This window comes from Cetorhinus maximus, unplaced genomic scaffold (assembly GCF_964194155.1).
Source record: "Cetorhinus maximus unplaced genomic scaffold, sCetMax3.hap1.1 HAP1_SCAFFOLD_1827, whole genome shotgun sequence".
NCBI lineage: Eukaryota > Metazoa > Chordata > Chondrichthyes > Lamniformes > Cetorhinidae > Cetorhinus > Cetorhinus maximus.
The window spans coordinates 1-16335 of NW_027597767.1; the positions used below are offsets into that span (position 1 = coordinate 1).

The 16335-nt window shown below is 48.4% G+C and overlaps 1 protein-coding gene across 1 annotated transcript in view; it reads left to right on the forward strand.

Moving 5' to 3' along the window:
* Positions 1-558: 558 nt before the first annotated feature.
* The window catches only part of LOC144676693 (protein HGH1 homolog), a gene marked incomplete at its 3' end in the record, with an annotated part of 64549 nt that continues 48772 nt past the window's right edge, over positions 559-16335 (forward strand). Inside the window, exon 1 of the mRNA XM_078537045.1 lies at positions 559-1130. Within this exon, the coding sequence (XP_078393171.1) occupies positions 589-1130 (542 nt within the window). The remainder of the gene's footprint in view (positions 1131-16335) is intronic.

Here is a 16335-nt window from a genome sequence, read left to right on the forward strand (position 1 = left end):
AGGAGGAGGGGGAGGGATGGGGGGTGAGGAGGAGGAGGGGGAGGGATGGGGGTGAGGAGGAGGAGGGGGAGGGATGGGGGGTGAGGAGGAGGAGGGGGAGGGATGGGGGGTGAGGAGGGATGAGGTGAGGAGGGATGAGGGAGGGAGGGATAGGCCGGGGTGAGGAGGAGGGGGAGGGATAGTGATTGGGATAGGGGGTGAGGAGGGGGAGGGATAGGCCGGGGATGGGGGTCAGTGTGGGAGGGTCACGACTCTCTCTGGTGGGTGTGAAGGGTCTCATGCCCCAGCAGTGGGAGCAAACCCCTGGGGCAAACATTTACCCCTCGATCAGCGTCATAAAAACAGGGCTCCTGGGTCATTGTCACATTCTGCTGCTGGTGGGATCTTGCTGTGCACATTTCCCACATGGCAACAGTGACATCTCATTGGCTGTGAGCTGCATTGGGACATCCTGAGGTGGCCTCAGAATGGTCAATTCTCTCTCTCTCTGGGTTCACTTCTCCCCCAACCCCCGGGCTCTACAGTGTCTCATTGACCATCCTGTCTGTTTCCCTGCCAGAGACTGAGACTGAGACTGAGACGGCCGCCATGCTGAATGAAGAGCAGACCCAGGAGCTCCTGGGCTTTCTGACACTTGACACGCGGGTGGACGTTAAAGGCCAGGCCACCGAGTGCGTGCTGGGCCTGACCGGCAGCAAGGACGGCCGCAGCTTCCTGGGCCAGAGTGTGGACATCCTGCGGGCTTTGCTGGCGCTGACCAAGGACCCCTCTCGGGCCGTGGTGAAGGACTGTTACTACGCCCTGGTGAACCTGTCCGCTGACGCGACCATGCACCGGGCCCTGTTCCGGGATGTCCGCCTCGTGCCCGCGCTTCTGGCCAACCTCTTGGACCCTGAGTACGACTTCTCGGACCAGATATGCTCCATCCTGTCCAACCTCTCACGGGAGGAGGGTACGTGTGTCGGCGTGTTCCGCGCCATTCAGAACGAGGGCCCGGGCTTGGCAAAGATTGTGGACATATTCTGCACAGACGGTTATAACAAAATGGTGGAACTCCACTACCTGGGGCCTCTGCTGTCCAACTTGACCCAGTTACCAGAAGCCAGGAAGTTCATGCTGGATAAGGACAGGTCTGCTGCATTACATGTTATCTCATAGCCGCAAACTAGTTCTAACTAATGGCAATATGAACAAAACAGTATAATTATAAAGAGGACACAGGAGCAGAGTGTCTGGGGTTCACCTACATAAATCTGTGAAGGCAACAGGACAAGTCAATAAGGCTGTTAATAAAGTATATGGGATCCTTGGCTTCAGTAAGAGGGGCATAGAGTACAAGTTTTGCTAAATCTTTATAAAACACTGCTTACGCCCCTGCTGGAGTACTGTGTTCAATTCTGGGCATCACTCTTTAGGAAGGATGTTGAGGCCGGAGAAAGTGCAGAGGAGATTGACTAGAATGGTAACAGGGATGAGGGACTTCAAGTTACATGGAGAGACTGGAGAAGCTGGGACGGTTCTTAGAGCAGAGAAGGTTAAGGGGGAGATTTAATCGAGGTGTTCAAAATCATGAAGGGTTTTGATCAAGTAATTAAGGAGAAACTGTTCCTATTGGCAGAAAGTTCAGCAACCAGAGGGGCACAGATGTAAGGTGATTGGCAAAAGAACCAGAGAGGCAAAGTGGTGAACAGTACAAGTGGTTACAATCTGGAATCCACAGTCTGAAAGCAGATTCAATAGTAATTTTCAGAAGGAAATTGGATAAATCTGTAAGAAGTGAAAATTTGCAGGGCTGTGGGGAAAGAGTTGGGGAGTGCAATTAATTGGATAGATCTTTCAAAGAACCAGCACAGGCAGGATGGCCTGAATGGCCTCCTACCTGACTCTGCTATGCTGTGGATTTGTGTGTTGTGGGGCTCACACTGTGTAACAGTGATTCCAACCTGTTCAGTTAAGAGGGAAGGGCTGTGGCATACCATCCAGAAGAGGTAAGAAAATCATCATGACCAGGGAGACTTTGCTATTGCCGGTAAAACTGAAGTATAATTTTTTTTAAATTCATTCGCGGGATGTGGGCTTCGCTGGCTGGGCCCAGCATTTATTGCCCATCCCCTGATTGCCCCTTGAGACGATGGTGGTGAGCTGCCTTCTTGAACCGCTGCAGTCCATGTGGTGTAGGTACACCCACAGTGCTGTTAGGAAGGGAGTTCCAGGATTTTGACTGTTTCTGTACCTGCTTTGGGAGTGTTTAATGGGAACAGTATAGGGGGAGCTTTACTCTGTATCTAACCCTGTGCTATAACTGCCCTGGGACTGTTTGATGGGGACAGTGTAGAGGGAGCTTTACTCTGTATCTAATCCCGTGCTGTACCTGCCCTGAGAGTGTTTGATGGGGACAGTGTAGAGGGAGCTTTACTCTGTATCTAACCCCGTGCTGTACCTGTCCTGGGAGTGTTTGATGTGGACAGTGTAGAGGGAGCTTTACTCTGTATCTAACCCCGTGCTGTAACTGTCCTGGGAGTGTTTGATGGGGACTGTGCAGGGGAGCTTTACTCTGTATCTAACCCACAAGAATACACAAAGAACACAAATTAGGAGCAGGAGTAGGCCGTTCTGCCCATTTAACCTGCTCTACCAATCGAGAAGACAATGGCTCATCTGATTGTGGCCTCAGCTCTACTCTCCCTCCCCCATAACCCTTGACACCCTTGTCAATCAAATATCTGTCTAACTCAGTCTTGATTATATTCAATGACTCAGCCTCCACTGCTGTTTGGGGAAGAGAATTCCACAGATTAACGACCCCCTGAGAAAAAAATTCTTCTCATCCCCATCTTAAATGGAAGATCCCTTATTTTTAAACTGTGTGTCCCCTAATTCTAGATGACCTGACAGAGGAAACATCCTCTCAGCACCTGCCTTGTCAAGTCCCATCAGGATATTTTGCATTTCAATAAGATCACCTCTCATTCTTCTGAACTCCAATGGGCACAGGCCCAACCTGCTCAACCTTTCCTCATAAGATAACCCATTCATCTCAGGAATTAGTCAAATGAACTTTCCCTGGACCCCCTCCAATGCAATTATAAAAACAAAAAACTACTGCGGATGCTGGAAATCCAAAACAAAAACAGAATTACCTGGAAAAACTCAGCAGGTCTGGCAGCATCGGCGGAGAAGAAAAGAGTTGACGTTTCGAGTCCACATGACCCTTGGGTCATGAGGACTCGAAACGTCAACTCTTTTCTTCTCCGCCGATGCTGCCAGACCTGCTGAGTTTTTCCAATACAATTATATCATTTAAGTAAGGAGACCAAAACTGTACACAGTACTCCAGATGCGGTCTCACTAAGGCCCTGTACAGCTGTAGCAAAACATCCCTACTTTTATATTGCATTCCCCTTGCAATAAACCCAACATTCCACTTGCTTTCCTAATCACTTGCTGTACCTGCATACTAACTTTTTGTGATTCATGTACAGGGACACCAGATCCCTGTGTAGCGCAGAGCTCTGCAATCTCTCTGTATTTAAATAATATACCACTTTTCTATTCTTCCTGCCAAAGTGGACAAGTTCACACTTTCCCACATTATACTCCATCTGCCAAATTTCTGCCCACTCACTTAACCTATCAAAATTCCTTCATAGATTATTTGCCCTCTTGACAACTTACTTTCCAATCTATCTTTGTGTATTCAGAAAATTTAACAATTATACGCTCAGTTCCTTCATCCAAGTCATATTAGCATGGATAGGGGATTGGCTAACTAATAGAAGACAGAGTTGGGATAAGGGGGGCATTTTCAGGATGGCAACCTGTAACTAGTGGATGCCACAGGAATCAGTGCTGGGGTCACAATTATTTACAATATATATTAATAACTTAGATGAGGGAAGCGAATGTACTATCGCCAAGTTTGCGGATCACACAAAAATAGGTGGGAAGGCAAGTGGTGAGGATGACACAAGGAGTCTACAGAGGGATACAGACAGGTTAAGTGAGCGGGCAAAAACTTGGCAGACGGATATAATGTGGGACAATGTGAGGTTACGCACTTTGGCAGGAAGAATAGAGGAGCTGAATATTACTTAAATGGAAAAGGCTGCAGCACAGAGGGATTTGGGAGTCCTCGTGCATGAATCACAAAAAGCTAGCATACAAGTTCAACAGGTAATAGGGAAGGCAAATGGAATGTTGACCTTTATTTCAAAGGGAATGGAGTATAAAAATAGGGACTATGCAAGGCACTAGTTAGACCACACCTAGATTACTGAATAGTTTTGGTCCCCTGATCAAAGGAAAGATACACTGGCATTGGAGGCAGTCCAAAGAAGGTTTATTAGGTTGATCCCAGGTATGGAGGGATTTTCTTATGAGGAGAAGTTGAGTAGGTTGGGCCTGTATTTATTGGAGTTTAGAAGAATGAGAGGCGACCTTAGTGAAACATATAAGATTCTTAGAGGGCTTTACAGGGTAGACGCTGAGAGGTTGTTTCCTCTTGTGGGAGAGTCTAGGTCCAGAGAACATAATCTCAGAGTAAGGGGTCACCTATTTAGGATAGAGATGAGGAGGAATTTCTTCTCTTGGAGGGTAGTGAATCTGTGGAATTCTTTACTGCAGAGGGCTGTAAGGGCTGGGTCGTTAAGTATATTTAAGGCTGAGATAGACATTTTTAATCAGTAAGGGAATTAAGGGTTATGGGGAAAAGGCAGGAAAGTGGAGTTGAGGATTATCTGATCAGCCATGATCTCATTGAATGGCGGAGCAGACTCGATGAGCTGAATGGCCTACTTCTCCTGCCTCTTACGGTCAAGTCATTGGTGTAGATTGATATATGTAAGCGTTAGGCCTCAACACTGATCCCTGTGGCACTCCACTAGTTACAACTTGCCAACCCGAAAATGATCCATTTATCCTTACTCTGCTTCCTGTTAGCTAACCAATCCTTTACCCATGCTAATATGTTACCCCGACACCATGTAATCTTACCTTGTGTTGTAACATTTGATGTGGCAACCTTTTCAAATGCCTTCTGAAAATCCACGAACACCACATCTACAGGTTCTCCTCTATCCATGTAGCTTGTTACTTCAACAAGACTCTTATTTATTAGTCAAACATGATTTCTGTTTCACAAAACCTAACTCTGCCTGATTGTGTTATGATTTTCTAAATATCCTGTTATAATCTCCTTAATGGATTCTAGCATTTTCCCTATGACAGATGTTAGGCTAATTGACCTACATAGTTTCCCGCTTTCTGCCCCCCCCTTGAATAGGGATGTCACGTTTGCTATTTTCCAGTCTGCTGGGACCTTTCCAGAATCGAGGCAATTTTGGAAGATGACAACCAATGCATATATTATCTCTGCAGCCACTTTTAGAACACTAGGATACAGGCCGATATGTCAGGTGATTTGTCAGCCTTTAGTTCTAATAGTTTTCCCAGTACCTTTTTTGCCTGGTAATTAAGATTGTTTTTAAATTCCTCAGTCCTTTTTATGTCTTTATTTTCAAGTATTCTTGGGATATTTCTTTTTGTGTTCTGCAGTAAGAGACACAATACTTGTTCAACACTACTGCCAATTGCTTGTTCCCCATTTTAATTTCAGTCTCACCCTGTAAAGGATCAACGCTCACTTTAATTACTCTTTCACTTTTAAATACTTGTAGAAACTCATACTAATCTGTGTTTGTATTTCTAGCTAGCCTCCTATCATTCCTCTCTAAGTTCTCTCTTTTTAAAGTCAGTCTATGCTGGTTTCTAAAATCTCTCCAATCTTCTGACCTACCACTTGTATAACTTTTCTTTCAATTTGATACTATCTATAACTTTCTTGGTTAGCCACAGATGGTGCATCCTTCTCAGAGTCTTTCTTAAAGGAATATATATTTGCAGAGTTATGAAATATCTCCTTAATTGTCTGCCACTGCTTTTCAACTGTCTTACCATGTAACCTATTTTCTCAGTTCACTTTAGCCAACTCTGTCTTTATACCCTTGTAATTACCTTTATTTAAGTTTAAGACACTAATCTTAGACCCATACTTCTCATCCTCAAACTAAATGTGAAATCCTATCACGTTATGATCACTGTTACCTACAGGCTCCTTTACTTTGAGGTAAAAAAATAATCCTGTTTCATTGCACATTACCAAGTCTAGAATAGCCTGCTCCCTGGTTGGTATTAGAACATATTGCTCTAAGAAATTGTGCCGAAGTCACCTTGCAGACTACCTTTGACAATCTGATCCGCCCACTCTATTTGAAGATTAAAATCACCAAAATTACCTTTCTTACAAACCCCATTATTTCTTCCAGTATACTCTGTCCGACAATGTAACTACTGTTAAAGGGCCTATAAACTACTCATACAACTGACTTATTACAGTTGCTATTTCTTATCTCTACGCAAATTGATTCACGTAAGTGTTCACAACATCCATGTGCTACAGCTGCAGCACATCACCTGCCCTGCTATCTTTACTGTTTTTAATTTAACTAATTAAGTATAGAAATATCACTCAATTATCTGTAGTTATATTAAGTGGTTTAACTAGTTAAGCTGTAAATTTAATGCAATACATATATCTCCCCAACACCAGTTTAAACTAGTGTCACTGCTTGTAGAGAGAAAGAAAATTTAAAATTCAACAACCAATCACCTATCTGCTCACCTGATTAATGATTCCAGGCTGCAGCTCTCAGGGCTCCCTGTCACGGCCCACTCCATTTTTATAAAAGGTCAGAACAGCACCTCCTCCCTCACCAAATTCCCAAGTTCACACCCTGCGTCTAGCTGCACTCAGTATTGAGCTTCTCTCCTTGTGTTTGTTTTGTGCACTTAGCAAGACCACCTGTCTGTATATTTGCTGAAATTCTATAGAGATGAGTCGGCACTGCTGGCTAGAGAAACTGGTTCTAACTAGCTAACTAATTAACTAACTGTAGCTGCCTCTCCGGCAGGGAGTTTGTTTATCCTGAAGACTGAAAGACCCTTGCTGTATCCCCACTGAGAACATCTGATGAGACAGTGTAGAGGGAGCTTTACTCTGTATCTAACCCTGTGCTGTACCTGTCCTGGGAGTGTTTGATGGGGACAGTGTAGAGGGAGCTTTACTCTGTATCTAAACCCGTGCTGTACCTGTCCTGGGAGTGTTTGATGGGGACAGTGTAGAGGGAGCTTTACTCTGTATCTAACTCCCGTGCTGTACCTGTCCTGGGAGTGTTTGATGGGGACAGTGTAGAGGGAGCTTTACTCTGTATCTAACCCCGTGCTGTAGTTGTCCTGGGAGTGTTTGATGTGGACAGTGTAGAGGGAGCTTTACTCTGTATCTAACCCCGTGCTGTACCTGTCCTGGGAGTGTTTGATGGGGACAGTGTAGAGGGAGCTTTGCTCTGCATCTAACCCCATGCTGTACCCCCACTGAGAACATCTGATGAGATAGTGTAGAGGGAGCTTTACTCTGTATCTAACCCCGTGCAGTACCTGTCCTGGGAGTGTTTGATGGGGACAGTGTAGAGGGAGCTTTACTCTGTATCTAACCCCGTGCTGTACCTGTCCTGGGAGTGTTTGATGGGTACAGTGTAGAGAGAGCTTTACTCTGTATCGAACCCCATGCTGTACCTGTCCTGGGAGTGTTTGATGGGGACAGTGTGGAGGGAGCTTTACTCTGTATCTAACCCCGTGCTGTAGTTGTCCTGGGAGTGTTTGATGGGGACAGTGTAGAGGGAGCTTTACTCTGTATCTAACCCCGTGCTGTACCTGCCCTGGGAGTGTTTGATGGGGACAGTGTAGAGGGAGCTTTACTCTGTATCTAACCCCGTGCTGTACCTGTCCTGGGAGTGTTTGATGGGGACAGTGTAGAGAGAGCTTTAATCTGTATCGAACCCCGTGCTGTACCTGTCCTGGGGGTGTTTGATGGGGACAGTGTAGAGGGAGCTTTACTCTGTATCTTACTCCCGTGCTGTACCTGTCATGGGAGTGTTTGATGGGGACAGTGTAGAGGGAGCTTTACTCTGTATCTAACTCCCGTGCTGTACCTGTCCTGGGAGTGTTTGATGGGGACAGTGTAGAGGGAGCTTTACTCTGTATCTAACCCTGTGCTGTACCTGTCCTGGGAGTGTTTGATGGGGACAGTGTAGAGGGAGCTTTACTCTGTATCTAACCCCGTGCTGTACCTGTCCTGGGAGTGTTTGATGGGGACAGTGTAGAGGGAGCTTTACTCTGTATCTAACCCCGTGCTGTACCTGTCCTGGGAGTGTTTGATGGGGACAGTGTAAAGGGAGCTTTACTCTGTATCTAACCCCATGCTGTACCTGTCCTGGGAGTGTTTGATGGGGACATTGTAGAGCGAGCTTTACTGTGTATCTAACCCCGTGCTGTACCTGCCCTGGGAGTGTTTGATGGGGACAGTGTAGAGGGAGCTTTACTCTGTATCTAACCCCGTGCTGTACCTGTCCTGGGAGTGTTTGATGGGGACAGTGTAGAGGGAGCTTTACTCTGTATGTAACCCCGTGCTGTACCCCCACTGAGAACATCTGATGAGATGGTGTAGAGGGAGCGTTACTCTGTATCTAACTCCCGTGCTGTACCTGTCCTGGGTGTGCTTGATGGGGACAGTGTAGAGGGAGCTTTACTCTGTATCTAACCCCGTGCTGTACCTGTCCTGGGAGTGTTTGATGGGGACAGTGTAGAGGGAGCTTTACTCTGTATCTAACCCCGTGCTGTACCTGTCCTGGGAGTGTTTGATGGGGACAGTGTGGAGGGAGCTTTACTCTGTATCTAACCCCGTGCTGTACCTGTCCTGGGAGAGTTTGATGGGGACAATGTAGAGGGAGCTTTACGCTGTATCTAACCCCGAGCTGTACCTGTCCTGGGAGTGTTTGATGGGGACAGTGTAGAGGGTGCTTTACTCTGTATCTAACCCCGTGCTGTACCTGTCCTGGGAGTGTTTGATGAGGACAGTGTAGAGAGAGCTTTACTCTGTATCGAACCCCGTGCTGTACCTGTCCTGGGTGTGTTTGATGGGGACAGTGTAGAGGGAGTTTTACTCTGTATCTAACTCCCGTGCTGTACCTGTCCTGGGAGCATTTGATGGGGACAGTGTAGAGGGAGCTTTACTCTGTATCTAACTCCCGTGCTGTACCTGTCATGGGAGTGTTTGATGGGGATAGTGTAGAGGGAGCTTTACTCTGTATCTAACCCCGTGCTGTACCTGCCCTGGGAGTGTTTGATGTGGACAGTGTAGAGGGAGCTTTACTCTGTATCTAACCCCGTGCTGTACCTGTCCTGGGGGTGTTTGATGGGGACAGTGTAGAGGGAGCTTTACCCTGTATCTAACCGTGTGTTGTATCTGTCCTGGGACTGTTTGAAGGGGACAGTGTAGAGGGCGCTTTACTCTGTATCTAACCCCGTGCTGTACCTGTCCTGGGAGTGTTTGATGGGGACATTGTAGAGGGAGCTTTACTCTGTATCTAACCCCGTGCTGTACCTGTCCTGGGAGTGTTTGATGGGGACAGTGTAGAGGGAGCTTTACTCTGTATCGAACCCCGTGCTGTACCTGTCCTGGGAGTGTTTGATGGGGACAGTGTAGCGGGAGCTTTACTCTGTATCTAACTCCCGTGCTGTACCTGTCCTGGGAGCATTTGATGGGAACAGTGTAGAGGGAGCTTTACTCTGTATCTAACTCCCGTGCTGTACCTGTCCTGGGAGTGTTTGATGGGTACAGTGTAGGGGGAGCTTTACTCTGTATCTGACCCCGTGCTGTACCTGCCCTGGGAGTGTTTGATGGGGACAGTGTAGAGGGAGCTTTACTCTGTATCTAACCCCGTGCTGTAGCTGTCCTGGGAGTGTTTGATGTGGACAGTGTAGAGGGAGCTTTACCCTGTATCTAACCCTGTGTGGTATCTGTCCTGGGAGTGTTTGATGGGGACAGTGTAGAGGGAGCTTTACTCTGTATCTAACCCCGTGCTGTACCTGCCCTGGGAGTGTTTGATGGGGACAGTGTAGAGGGAGCTTTACTCTGCATCTAATCCCATGCTGTACCCCACTGAGAACATCTGATGAGATAGTGTAGAGGGAGCTTTACTCTGTATCTTACTCCCGTGCTGTACCTGTCCTGGGAGTGTTTGATGGGGACAGTGTGGAGAGATCTTTACTCTGTATCTAACCCCGTGCTGTACTGGTCCTGGGAGAGTTTGATGGGGACAATGTAGAGGGAGCTTTACTCTGTATCTAACCCCGAGCTGTACCTGTCCTGGGAGTGTTTGATGAGGACAGTGCAGAGGGAGCTTTACTCTGTATCTAACCCCGTGCTGTAGCTGTCCTGGGAGTGTTTGATGGGGCAAGTGTAAAGGGAGCTTTACTCTGTATCTAACCCCATGCTGTACCTGTCCTGGGAGTGTTTGATGGGGACAGTGTAGAGGGAGCTTTACTCTGTATCTAACCCCGTGCTGTACCTGTCCTGGGAGTGTTTGATGGGGACAGTGTAGAGAGAGCTTTACTCTGTATCGAACCCCGTGCTGTACCTGTCCTGGGAGTGTTTGATGTGGACAGTGTAGAGGGAGCTTTACTCTGTATCTAACTCCCGTGCTGTACCTGTCATTGGAGTGTTTGATGGGGACAGTGTAGAGGGAGCTTTACTCTGTATCTAACTCCCGTGCTGTACCTGTCATGGGAGTGTTTGATGGGTACAGTGTAGAGGGAGCTTTACTCTGTATCTAACCCCGTGCTGTACCTGCCCTGGGAGTGTTTGATGGGGACAGTGTAGAGGGAGCTTTACTCTGTATCTAACCCCGTGCTGTACCTGTCCTGGGAGTGTTTGATGGGGACAGCGTAGAGAGAGCTTTACTCTGTATCGAACCCCGTGCTGTACCTGTCCTGGGAGTGTTTGATGGGGACAGTGTAGAGGGAGCTTTACTCTGTATCTAACTCCCGTGCTGTACCTGTCCTGGGAGCATTTGATGGGGACAGTGTAGAGGGAGCTTTACTCTGTATCTAACTCCCGTGCTGTACCTGTCCTGGGAGCATTTGATGGGGACAGTGTAGAGGGAGCTTTACTCTGTATCTATGTCCCGTGCTGTACCTGTCATGGGAGTGTTTGATGGATACAGTGTAGAGGGAGCTTTACTCTGTATCTAACCCCGTGCTGTACCTGTCCTGGGAGTGTTTGATGGGGACAGTGTAGAGGGAGCTCTACCTTGTATCTAACCCTGTGTGGTATCTGTCCTGGGAGTGTTTGATGGGGACAGTGTAGAGGGAGCTTTACTCTGTATATAACCCCGTGCTGTAGCTGTCCTGGGAGTATTTGATGGGGACAGTGTAAAGGGAGCTTTACTCTGTATCTAACCCCATGCTGTACCTGTCCTGGGAGTGTTTGATGGGGACAGTGTAGAGGGAGCCTTACTCTGTATCTAACCCCGTGCTGTACCTGTCCTGGGAGTGTTTGATGGGGACAGTGTAGAGGGAGCTTTACTCTGTATCTAACTCCCGTGCTGTACCTGTCCTGGGAGCATTTGATGGGGACAGTGTAGAGGGAGCTTTACTCTGTATCTAACTCTCGTGCTGTACCTGTCATGGGAGTGTTTGATGGGTACAGTGTAGAGGGAGCTTTACTCTGTATCTAACCACGTGCTGTACCTGCCCTGGGAGTGTTTGATGGGGACAGTGTAGAGGGAGCTTTACTCTGTATCTAACCCCGTGCTGTACCTGTCCTGGGAGTGTTTGATGGGGACAGTGTAGAGAGAGCTTTACTCTGTATCGAACCCCGTGCTGTACCTGTCCTGGGAGTGTTTGATGGGGACAGTGTAGAGGGAGCTTTACTCTGTATCTAACTCCCGTGCTGTACCTGTCCAGGGAGCATTTGATGGGGACAGTGTAGAGGGAGCTTTACTCTGTATCTAACTCCCGTGCTGTACCTGTTATTGGAGTGTTTGATGGGGATAGTGTAGAGGGAGCTTTACTCTGTATCTAACTCCCGTGCTGTACCTGTCATGGGAGTGTTTGATGGGGATAGTGTAGAGGGAGCTTTACTCTGTATCTAACCCCGTGCTGTACCTGCCCTGGGAGTGTTTGATGGGGACAGTGTAGAGGGAGCTTTACTCTGTATCTAACCCCGTGCTGTACCTGCCCTGGGAGTGTTTGATGGGGACAGTGTAGAGGGAGCTTTACTCTGTATCTAACCCCGTGCTGTACCTGTCCTGGGAGTGTTTGATGGGGACAGTGTAGAGGGAGCTTTACCCTGTATCTAACCCTGTGTTGTATCTGTCCTGGGACTGTTTGATGGGGACAGTGTAGAGGGCGCTTTACTCTGTATCTTACCCCGTGCTGTACCTGTCCTGGGAGTGTTTGATGGGGACATTGTAGAGGGAGCTTTACTCTGTATCTAACCCCGTGCTGTACCTGTCCTGGGAGTGTTTGATGGGGACAGTGTAGAGGGAGCTTTACTCTGTATCGAACCCCGTGCTGTACCTGTCCTGGGAGTGTTTGATGGGGACAGTGTAGCGGGAGCTTTACTCTGTATCTAACTCCCGTGCTGTACCTGTCCTGGGAGCATTTGATGGGGACAGTGTAGAGGGAGCTTTACTCTGTATCTAACTCCCGTGCTGTACCTGTCATGGGAGTGTTTGATGGGTACAGTGTAGGGGGAGCTTTACTCTGTATCTAACCCCGTGCTGTACCTGCCCTGGGAGTGTTTGATGGGGACAGTGTAGAGGGAGCTTTACCCTGTATCTAACCCTGTGTGGTATCTGCCCTGGGAGTGTTTGATGGGGACAGTGTAGAGGGAGCTTTACTCTGTATCTAACCCCGTGCTGTACCTGTCCTGGGAGTGTTTGATGGGGACAGTGTAGAGGGAGCTTTACTCTTCATCTAACCCCATGCTGTACCCCCACTGAGAACATCTGATGAGATAGTGTAGAGGGAGCTTTACTCTGTATCTTACTCCCGTGCTGTACCTGTCCTGGGAGTGTTTGATGGGGACAGTGTGGAGGGAGCTTTACTCTCTATCTAAGCCCGTGCTGTACCTGTCCTGGGAGTGTTTGATGGGGACAGTGTAGAGGGAGCTTTACTCTGTATCTAACCCCGTGCTGTACCTGTCCTGGGAGTGTTTGATGGGGACAGTGTAGAGGGAGCTTTACTCTGCATCTAACCCCATGCTGTACCCCCACTGAGAACATCTGATGAGATAGTGTAGAGGGAGCTTTACTCTGTATCTTCCTCCCTTGCTGTACCTGTCCTGGGAGTGTTTGATGGGGACAGTGTGGAGGGAGCTTTACTCTCTATCTAAGCCCGTGCTGTACCTGTCCTGGGAGAGTTTGATGGGGACAATGTAGAGGGAGCTTTACTCTGTATCTAACCCCGAGCTGTACCTGTCCTGGGAGTGTTTGATGGGGACAGTGTAGAGGGAGCTTTACTCTGTATCTAACCCCATGCTGTACCTGTCCTGGGAGTGTTTGATGGGGCCAGTGTAAAGGGAGCTTTACTCTGTATCTAACCCCATGCTGTACCTGTCCTGGGAGTGTTTGATGGGGACAGTGTAGAGGGAGCTTTACTCTGTATCTAACCCCGTGCTGTACCTGTCCTGGGAGTGTTTGATGGGGACAGTGTAGAGAGAGCTTTACTCTGTATCGAACCCCGTGCTGTACCTGTCCTGGGAGTGTTTGATGTGGACAGTGTAGAGGGAGCTTTACTCTGTATCTAACTCCCGTGCTGTACCTGTCCTGGGAGCATTTGATGGGGACAGTGTAGAGGGAGCTTTACTCTGTATCTAACTCCGGTGCTGTACCTGTCATGGGAGTGTTTGATGGGTACAGTGTAGAGGGAGCTTTACTCTGTATCTAACCCCGTGCTGTACCTGCCCCGGGAGTGTTTGATGGGGACAGTGTAGTGGGACCTTTACTCTGTATCTAACCCCGTGCTGTACCTGTCCTGGGAGTGTTTGGTGGGGACAGTGTAGAGAGAACTTTACTCTGTATCGAACCCCGTGCTGTACCTGTCCTGGGAGTGTTTGATGGGGACAATGTAGATGGAGCTTTACTCTGTATCTAACTCCCGTGCCGTACCTGTCCTGGGAGCATTTGATGGGGACAGTGTAGATGGAGCATTACTCTGTATCTAACTCCTGTGCTGTACCTGTCATGGGAGTGTTTGATGGGGATAGTGTAGAGGGAGCTTTACTCTGTATCTAACTCCCGTGCTGTACCTGTCATGGGAGTGTTTGATGGGGATAGTGTAGAGGGAGCTTTACTCTGTATCTAACCCCGTGCTGTACCTGCCCTGGGAGTGTTTGATGGGGACAATGTAGAGGGAGCTTTACTCTGTATCTAACCCCGTGCTGTACCTGTCCTGGGGGTGTTTGATGTGGACAGTGTAGAGGGAGCTTTACTCTGTATCTAACCCCGTGCTGTACCTGTCCTGGGAGTGTTTGATGGGGACAGTGTAGAGGGAGCTTTACCCTGTATCTAACCCTGTGTTGTATCTGTCCTGGGACTGTTTGATGGGGACAGTGTAGAGGCCGCTTTACTCTGTATCTAACCCCGTGCTGTACCTGTCCCTGGAGTGTTTGATGGGTACATTGTAGAGGGAGCTTTACTCTGTATCTAACCCCGTGCTGTACCTGCCCTGGGAGTGTTTGATGGGGACAGTTTAGAGGGAGCTTTACTCTGTATCTAACCCCGTGCTGTACCTGTCCTGGGAGTTTTTGATGTGGACAGTGTAGAGAGAGCTTTACTCTGTATCGAAACCCGTGCTGTCCCTGTCCTGGGAGTGTTTGATGGGGACAGTGTTGAGGGAGCTTTACTCTGTATCTAACTCCCGTGCTGTACCTGTCCTGGGAGTGTTTGATGTGGACAGTGTAGAGGGAGCTTTACTCTGTATCTAACCCCATGCTGTACCCCCACTGAGAACATCTGATGAGATAGTGTAGAGGGAGCTTTACTCTGTTGCTAACCCCGTGCTGTACCTGTGCTGGGAGTGTTTGATGGGGACAGTGTAGAGGGAGCTTTACTCTTTATCTAACCCCGTGCTGTACCTGTCCTGGGATTGTTTGATGGGTACAGTGTAGAGAGAGATTTACTCTGTATCGAACCCCGTGCTGTACCTGTCCTGGCAGTGTTTGATGGGGACAGTGTAGAGAGAGCTTTGCTCTGTATCGAACCCCGTGCTGTACCTGTCCTTGGAGTGTTTAATGGGGACAGTGTAGCGGGAGCTTTACTCTGTATCTAACTCCCGTTCTGTACCTGTCCTGGGAGGATTTGATGGGGACAGTGTAGAGGGAGCTTTACTCTGTATCTAACTCCCGTGCTGTACCTGTCATGGGAGTGTTTGATGGGTACAGTGTAGAGGGAGCTTTACTCTGTATCTAAACCCGTGCTGTACCTGCCCTGGGAGTGTTTGATGGGGACAGTGTAGAGGGAGCTTTACTCTGTATCGAACCCCGTGCTGTACCTGTCCTGGGAGTGTTTGATGGGGACAGTGTAGAGGGAGCTTTACTCTGTATCTAACCCCGTGCTGTCCCCCCACTGAGAACATCTGATGAGATGGTGTAGAGGGAGCTTTACTCTGTATCTAACTCCCGTGCTGTACCTGTCCTGGGTGTGTTTGATGGGGACAGTGTAGAGGGAGCTTTACTTTGTATCTAACCCCATGCTGTACCTGTCCTGGGAGTGATTAATGGGGACAGTGTAGAGGGAGCTTTACTCTGTATCTAACCCCATGCTGTACCTGTCCTGGGAGTGTTTGATGGGGACAGTGTGGAGAGATCTTTACTCTGTATCTAACCCCGTGCTGTACTGGTCCTGGGAGAGTTTGATGGGGACAATGTAGAGGGAGCTTTACTCTGTATCTAACCCCGAGCTGTACCTGTCCTGGGAGTGTTTGATGAGGACAGTGCAGAGGGAGCTTTACTCTGTATCTAACCCCGTGCTGTACCTGTGCTGGGAGTGTTTGATGGGGCAAGTGTAAAGGGAGCTTTACTCTGTATCTAACCCCATGCTGTACCTGTCCTGGGAGTGTTTGATGGGGACAGTGTAGAGGGAGCTTTACTCTGTATCTAACCCCGTGCTGTACCTGTCCTGGGAGTGTTTGATGGGGACAGTGTAGAGAGAGCTTTACTCTGTATCGAACCCCGTGCTGTACCTGTCCTGGGAGTGTTTGATGTGGACAGTGTAGAGGGAGCTTTACTCTGTATCTAACTCCCGTGCTGTACCTGTCATTGGAGTGTTTGATGGGGACAGTGTAGAGGGAGCTTTACTCTGTATCTAACTCCCGTGCTGTACCTGTCATGGGAGTGTTTGATGGGTACAGTGTAGAGGGAGCTTTACTCTGTATCTA